This window comes from Thunnus maccoyii, chromosome 1 (genome assembly GCF_910596095.1).
Source record: "Thunnus maccoyii chromosome 1, fThuMac1.1, whole genome shotgun sequence".
Taxonomy (NCBI): Eukaryota; Metazoa; Chordata; class Actinopteri; order Scombriformes; family Scombridae; genus Thunnus; species Thunnus maccoyii.
Window position 1 is genome coordinate 39,960,273 of NC_056533.1, and position 8,523 is coordinate 39,968,795.

The 8,523-nt window shown below is 44.2% G+C and overlaps 1 protein-coding gene across 1 annotated transcript in view; it reads left to right on the forward strand.

The window, feature by feature from the left end:
• The window catches only part of LOC121903612 (FH1/FH2 domain-containing protein 1-like), a 32,677-nt gene that overhangs the window by 12,201 nt on the left and 11,953 nt on the right, over positions 1-8,523 (forward strand). Inside the window, exon 3 of the mRNA XM_042420805.1 lies at positions 2,136-2,200. Coding sequence (XP_042276739.1) covers positions 2,136-2,200 — 65 coding nt within the window. The remainder of the gene's footprint in view (positions 1-2,135; positions 2,201-8,523) is intronic.

The following is an 8,523-nucleotide window of genomic DNA, read 5'->3' on the forward strand; positions in this document are numbered from 1 at the left end:
GAACTGGTTGTACTGGTCAGAGAGGTTGAACTGGTTGAACTGGTCAGAGAGGTTGAACTGGTTGAACTGGTCAGAGAGTCTGAACTGGTTGAACTGGTCAGAGAGTCTGAACTGGTTGTACTGGTCAGTGAGGTTGAACTGGTTGTACTGGTCAGTGAGGTTGAACTGGTTGAACTGGTCAGAGAGTCTGAACTGGTTGAACTGGTCAGAGAGTCTGCACTGGTTGTACTGGTCAGAGAGGTTGAACTGGTTGTACTGGTCAGAGAGTCTGCACTGGTTGTACTGGTCAGAGAGTCTGCACTGGTTGTACTGGTCAGAGAGTCTGAACTGGTTGTACTGGTCAGAGAGTCTCTGGAGAGATGAAGGTTAATTATTCCTCTGAGATTTGTTGGATATTTCTGCTCTGAGTCACAAGACTGACTGTCTGTTTCCTTCACATCAGCTCTGTCTGTCTCTGACTGTCTCTGATAGTCTCTGATAGTCTCTGTCTGTCTCTGACTGTCTCTGATAGTCTCTGACTGTCTCTGATAGTCTCTGATAGTCTCTGACTGTCTCTGACTGTCTCTGATAGTCTCTGATAGTCTCTGTCTGTCTCTGTCTGTCTCTGACTGTCTCTGATAGTCTCTGATAGTCTCTGACTGTCTCTGATAGTCTCTGACTGTCTCTGACTGTCTCTGATAGTCTCTGACTGTCTCTGATAGTCTCTGATAGTCTCTGACTGTCTTTGTTTGTCTCTGATAGTCTCTGACTGTCTCTGATAGTCTCTGACTGTCTTTGTTTGTCTCTGATAGTCTCTGACTGTCTCTGATAGTCTCTGATAGTCTCTGTCTGTCTCTGATAGTCTCTGATAGTCTCTGTCTGTCTCTGATAGTCTCTGTCTGTCTCTGTCTGTCTCTGTCTGTCTCTGATAGTCTCTGTCTGTCTCTGTCTGTCTCTGATAGTCTCTGTCTGTCTCTGATAGTCTCTGTCTGTCTCTGATTGTCTCTGTCTGTCTCTGATAGTCTCTGTCTGTCTCTGATTGTCTGTGTCTGTCTCTGATTGTCTGTGTCTGTCTATGATTGTCTGTGTCTGTCTCTGATAGTCTCTGTCTGTCCCTGATAGTATCTGACAGTCTCTGATTGTCTCTGACTGTCTCCGACTGTCTCTGTCTGTCTCTGATTGTCTCTGACTGTCTTTGTTTGTCTCTGATTGTCTCTGATTGTCTCTGACTGTCTTTGTTTGTCTCTGACTGTCTTTGTTTGTCTCTGTCTGTCTCTGACTGTCTTTGTTTGTCTCTGACTGTCTCTGACTGTCTTTGTTTGTCTCTGACTGTCTTTGTTTGTCTCTGTCTGTCTCTGACTGTCTTTGTTTGTCTCTGATTGTCTCTGTCTGTCTCTGACTGTCTCTGTTTGTCTCTGACTGTCTTTGTTTGTCTCTGATTGTCTCTGTCTGTCTCTGACTGTCTTTGTTTGTCTCTGACTGTCTCTGACTGTCTCTGACTGTCTTTGTTTGACTCTGACTGTCTCTGACTGTCTTTGTTTGTCTCTGGCTGTCTCTGACTGTCTCTGTCTGTCTCTGACTGTCTTTGTTTGACTCTGACTGTCTCTGTCTGTCTCTGACTGTCTTTGTTTGTCTCTGATTGTCTCTGGCTGTCTCTGACTGTCTCTGTCTGTCTCTGTCTGTCTCTGTCTGTCTCTGACTGTCTCTGTCTGTCTCTGATTGTCTCTGTCTGTCTCTGACTGTCTTTGTTTGTCTCTGATTGTCTCTGTCTGTCTCTGACTGTCTCTGTTTGTCTCTGTCTGTCTCTGACTGTCTTTGTTTGTCTCTGATTGTCTCTGGCTGTCTCTGACTGTCTCTGTCTGTCTCTGTCTGTCTCTGACTGTCTCTGTCTGTCTCTGACTGTCTTTGTTTGACTCTGGCTGTCTCTGACTGTCTCTGATTGTCTCTGTCTGTCTCTGACTGTCTTTGTTTGACTCTGGCTGTCTCTGACTGTCTCTGATTGTCTCTGTCTGTCTCTGACTGTCTTTGTTTGTCTCTGATTGTCTCTGTCTGTCTCTGACTGTCTTTGTTTGTCTCTGATTGTCTCTGTCTGTCTCTGACTGTCTCTGTTTGTCTCTGACTGTCTCTGACTGTCTCTGTCTGTATTTTTTCCACAGAAAAGGGAAGAAGCCCATCCTGATCCTGAGGACTCAGCTCTCTGTTCGTGTTCACTCCATCCTGGGTAATTATCTCTTCTGTGTCAGTTTATTCTTTCTTTCCACGTCTGCGTCCCTGCGTCCACTCCTGCAGCAGAGTGATGACTCAGGGGAAAGTCTTTATTTCTATCCACACTTTCACCACAGTGACGTGTTGCTCTGATTCAGCTGCTGGGAGGATTTCCTCTCTGACTCTCAATCTGCTCCTTGAATTATAAAGCAACATCTTCCTCACTACTCACAGACCAATGCAGCTCAATTTCTGCTCGTCAGGCTTGATTCATTTATTTATTTTAACATTTCTTGTGACCTTCAAGGACTTTTTTGGTCGGTTTCACTGTTTCCAGATTGATCCCCAGAGCAGCACTTTGACTCCTCGCTCAGTAGATTGTTTTGTCTTTTCAGTTCTGTGAGTCTGTGAAGGTCATATGATACAAGCTGTAAACCAGTAGAACATGAACCAGTGTCGCTCTCTTTTTACCTGCCAGATTGAATAAAAAGAAGGCCAGTAGGAAAACCACCCAGTGTGGCAAAACTGCAAATGTGTTTGTGTTCAACTGAAAGCAGTTAGACATAATGTCTGTTCCAGGCAGCTGGTTTCTGTTTTTACTTCCATTCAGACTCTGCGAGGGTCGAATCTCTGTAACCAGCTGAGAGTGTAAAGTCAGGTTGAAATAAACAGGAATTATCCTCTAAATCAAACTTTAGTTGTTGCCTTCAGCAGAGTGTGAGCCTCGTGTTAACTGTTCTTCACCATCAGTGGACATGATGCTGTCTTAAAGGACCAGTTCCCAGTGTTCCCAGTGTTTCCAGTGTGTTAAACCAGCAGTCAGGTGTCCATATGAACAGTGAAAGAGGTTTTCCTAGTAATAAAAAGAGGGAGTAAAAAGACTGTAATGTTGAAAGATATCTACTTGATTTGACTCATTTGGACGCTGAAGCTTCATATTAGCTTCAGATCAACTTTAAATACATTTTTACACAGAAGGAGGACTGTGGATTTCCATTGTAAGGTCATTATGAAGGGATCTTCTAATGGTCAGTATGAACAGGAGGAATGATTACAGCAAGAAGACTGACTGTTGGTTTCAGACACATGGTGAACCGTCCTGTAAGCTAATAATCAGGTTTTTGGTTTTCATGACACCTCTGCAGGTTTATTAATGTAAAGGTTTCAGACACGCTTCAGTCTGATGTTTCTGTCAGTTTTTATCTTACAGCAGGTTTGTTACTGAGGAACGGTTTCAGCTAGCTGAGGGTCGATGCTAATGTGAGTCAACAGTATGATTATTATCTTATTGTCTCCAGCAGGCTTCCATAGAAACAGATTAAAACGATTCAAGAGAAGGTCTGACGTGTCTGAACATGATGACTGAACCTCTGTGTTTACCAGAACGATGATGATGATGATGATGATGATGATGTTAGAGTCATTATCAGGAATTTATTGTGAAATATTGTGCATTTCCTGATGTTGTTTGTCTTCAGTTTCCTGCAGACATTTATCATTCCTTCATTGATCTTTCTTAATGTACAACAGAGCGTCTGTTCTTCTTCTTCTTTGTCTTCATTTCGCTCTGCAGCTCATTGTTTACATTAAAGGTGTTTATTTCTCATGTAGTGATGAAGTTGTGTGTTTTACGTGTGATCAGCTGACTGTGGATCAGTTTAATCCTGAAACACTTTCTGCTCTTATTTCTTTATCCTGTTCCTGGTGTCGTCAGAATGACCTCTGACCTTTGGCTGGTTGGCGGGCGTGTTGTCGTGCTGCAGGTGTGACAGTTCGGCAGGTTGTGAGTCGTCTCGTTCTGCAGGTTTTCTGATCACATGACCTCAATCTGTCAGTCAGAAACACTCAGAACTATCAGCAGTGAATATATATGAAACAGTTTTTACATGCATCTGTTAAATATGATCAGCAAACAGCTGCTGCTTCCTGTCTGACCACATGATCCACGTCAACAACATATCAGCTGATGTTAGCTGTGTGTCAGTCTGTTGCTCCCTTCAGGATGAACAGTAATGACAATCATTAACTAAACAGCAGAAACACACATTCATGTTGTGAAGTCACTGTATCCGTCAGGAATGTTGTGTTTGCGTGCACGTGATTGGCCAGCGAGGCGTCTTGCTGGATGACGTCGCTGCAGCACCTCGCTGCGTCTCTGCAGAGGAGAGAAATAAACGAGAGAGTTATGACCCGGCGGCCTCTCTCTACACAAACATCAAAGAAGAGAAACCGAGATATTTAATGAGAGAAGATTAACTCGGTAGCATGTTTGATTCCAGCTGCAGAGCTGTCGGTGTCAGAGCGCTGACCTGACTGATCTGCTCTCTGTGTTTCCATCCTCCTGCTTTTTATTTGCATATCAGAAACATGAACATGAGGAGACTGTAACCTTCCTCAAATGAACTCATGAAACAAACACAAATTTCCATCATGTTTTCCATCATTTGAGCTCCTTTTAATGACATTATCTTATTGTTTCTTCTTCTTCTGTGACAGTTTAACGGCAGCGACTGTTAATCTGCTGATGTTCTTTTCATCATCGGGTTAAATATTCTCTACATTTGGAGGGAAGTCTGGCTTCCCTCGGTTCCTCTGTGCAGTCGGAGTGAACAGCCCTCAGTTCAGTTGTTATCTGGGCCTCCGGCCTGCTGCCTGTGTTTGTGTTGGGTTGTTAACAGTTTTCCTCCTCTGAGAGTTCACGCTGTAGTTTCTGTTCGGCTCCGTTCAGAACAAGCCTCTGTTTCATTGTTGCCGTTTTCATCCCAGCAGAGTTTGAGGAGCTTTTTTTGGTCTTATCTGACTCTGCTGTGCTGCTGCTGCATTCCTGTTGGCAGCAGCAGGAAAGAACGGACACGAAACTAAAGAGGCTTCAGCTGCTTTTCACTTTCATTGTGTGAAATAATGAAAGAAAGAAAAGTTGTGCAGGGACTGAAAGAGAAGCATCAAGTCACAGTCAGAGAAATCTGATCTGTCAGCAGCTGGAAACATGAACGAGTTCAAACCTGCACACATGCAAAACTCTGAGCACAGCCGCTGCTTTCTATCAGCGTGATCAGTGATCAGTGATCAGTGTGTTGCTGTGGTTGTTTTTATATGATTAGTCATTAAAGTTTGCAGGTTTCATCCTCTGGAGAGCAGGAAGCTCTTCACTGACGTTTCTGGAAATCTGTTGTTGAGATACAGCTTCACCTTTTCTGGGAAACACTGAACTTTCCCAGAGTCCCTGCTGTCGGCCGCTCCTCCCCCCTCCTCCTCCCCCTCCTCCTCCCCTCTCCTCCTCCTCCTCCCCCCTCCTCTTCCCCCTCCCCCCTCCCTCGCTGCCTGGCATGACCCCGCCCTTCCTTCTCCGGAGGGGATTTCCCATCATGCTTCCTTCTTCAAGGCCTGAGCTAAGAGTGGCTCTCTCTCTCTCTCTCTCTGTCTCTCTCTCTCTCTCTCTCTCTCTCTCTGTCTCTCTCTCTCTCTCTCCTGCAGCGGTAAACAAACACGTCTTTGTGCCGAGTTTAGTTCCAGAGCAACTTTAACCTGACGCCACTTCCTGTCGCTGCTTGTCGTTTTTCTCTTGAAGTGTCGTCAGCTGTTTTCTTTATTGATGATATATTAGTGATACTGATGTGACTCAGGAGCAGAAACAGAAAGCCAAAGTAAATATGATCAGTGTTGTTGTTGTTGTGAGATTATAGACCTGAAGACTCAGATTAACACTGAGAAGCTGAATGAATCCTGTTTCATCATCTCGCATCATGAATTATTATTATTATTATTATTATTATTATTTGATAAGAGAAAAACATTCAAAACACAGAAACACGTCGACACGTTATGTGAAAGTTTCATGTGCAGATGATTTGGGTAATTTAAGGACATCTGTTCAAAGATATGATGCAGAAATGTCGCTTCAAGCTCAATGATGTGGAGACTGTAAAATAAGAAAACAATCAGATATGCAGATTAGAATTAAAATGGTAAGTAGTGATGCATCTTCATCATGTACTGATGAAGACTCCTCTACAGATTCATCATCAGACTCATGATGGACAGTTTCTTAACAGATGAGAATCGAAGCAGCAGAGATTCAAACGTTCTTCTTCCTCGTCAAAACCTGCCGCCTACATTACCCACAATGCACCCGGACACTATGGTGTGTGATGCTAGTAGCTGTTAGCCTCCAGCAGAGATGCTAACCTCACTTCTCTCTAACTCCACATCTCCAGATTTATTTATTTTCTAACTCGTAATAAATCTTCACAGAGATGAGCACCTGGCTGTTTCCTGTATGACCCTGACAGGAAGAGCGATAACGTACCTGATAAGATAGATAACGACTCTACATCATAACCTCACTGTTGTCACTGAGTTGATGTATTTGTCCAGTTAATCAGGTGACCTCCAGCCAGATGTTTATTTCATGTTGTTAATAAGTTTGAGTTGTTTCTCACTGATGAAGCTGTCGTTCATTATCTTAACGAGCTGCTGTGATTAATGACAGAATCATCACTGTTTCAATAAAAACCTTAAAAAGGTTTAATTTAGTGTTCCCGTCTGCTCGCAGACAGTTTCTGTCAAAACAGCGTTTTTAATAAGCTCATTGTCAACATCTCGTCAGAACTCCAGTGAATATCAGCACAGATACGACTCATAAACGCATCACTTACAGAGCCAATCAGGACATTTCTCTTCACTGACGAGCCTGAAGGACACGTCAAGGTCACCTTCAACCAAAAACATGACGCAGGAATAAAACCCTTCATATGTGTAAACATGACGTCGCAGTTAATTCTCTGATGAGTCACGTTTGTTCATGTCCTGATCTCCAGACAGGCAGGTCTATGATGAGGCGTTCAGGTGCTTCTCAGCAGCTCGTAAAAGTCAGAAACACGACTGAAAACTCAAAAAAAGCAAATTAAGAAAGTTTAATTCACGTCTTGTAAGTTTTCTTCACATCCAAAGTAAGACTGAAACCAAAGAAAAACCTGTGAAAATGAGAAGAAGAAGAAGTGTGTGTGTGTGTGTGTGTGTGTGTGTGTGTGTGTGTGTGTGCGCGCCAGGTTGGCTGGCGGCCATTGATGACATCATTTCTCAGGCTGTGACTGTGTTTCCTTCCATGTTTTGTTGTTGGTTTGATCCTGACAGTCGGTTGTAGTTCAGACTCTCAGCGGTTGACACTGTCTCCTGTAAGTCGTGGGTTAGATTCCCAACAACAGTCGTACACGTGTCCCAGCTGTTGGACGCTGTTCTCCGGGTGTACAGTAGACAGAGGCTGTGGGTTTCAGCTTTGTCAGCTGGGTCCCAGTTTGAGGAAAGTGACGGTGTCCTCGTGTTGTAGTTCTGAAGGAAACGCTGGAATGAAGTGAAGAAGTTCACCGTCGTCGGAGCAGAGTGATCCTCTGCTGGAGTTTGTAAAGTCTTCGTTAGTTTGGGGAGTAATGAGGCTTCATTAATGCTACAGGTCGTCACAGCAGCAGACAGCCGACGGCTAAAAGTTCATAAAGTCGTGATGGTGACGTTCACTAAGCACTAAACGTGCTGCAGGACTATAAACAATCAATGGACTGCACTTATATAACACCGTTCTAGTCCGTCAGCCACTGAAAGCACCTTTAAAACACATCAACACTCACACGCCGCTCAGCGACACTTCGACGTGCGGACTGGGAGAGACGGGGATCGAACCGCCGATCTTCTGATTAGTGGACGACCTGCTCTGCCTCCTGAGCCACAACCGCTTGTATAAGTTAGAAATACAACGTCCTCATTGATACACTAACCATTAAAGGACGAGTTCACAGTTCTTTAAGTGTGTCTTCCCTCTGGAGCGTCATGTGCTGCTCTCTGTGCGGCCAGTAGGAGGCGCTGAGAGACGCTCCGCTGGCCGCCGCAGGAAGTGAAGGAGAGTCGAGTCTGAGTGTGTTTGTGATGAGAGGAAGCGCATCGTGTCAGTTATTGATGCTAAGCGGAGCGCGTCATTCTTCTTATATGTTGGAGATCGTTTAAGTTTCTGCCTCTAACGGCTCGTTAAGCAAACTGGCGGGAAATGTAGTTCGGAGGACGAAGTGGATGGAAGTGATGTGATTAAAGGAAAGAAACTGGACTCATCTTCATGCCTTGATGATGTCAGATGTATTAATGTGCTCTGCCACATTTACAGTCTTTTTTTTAGCATCTAATTCCCTGATCAGCTGATAGACGCTCCGTCTGAAGTTAATGATCGACTCAAACTGTGTGGAGACGCAGCCTGAAATAACGAAGTCGTCATGTTCATCCTCTGCTCGTTATGACGATCACGCTGCAGGGTTTAATCTGTTTGGATTCCTGTGAAATCTCTGGATGATAACTCTT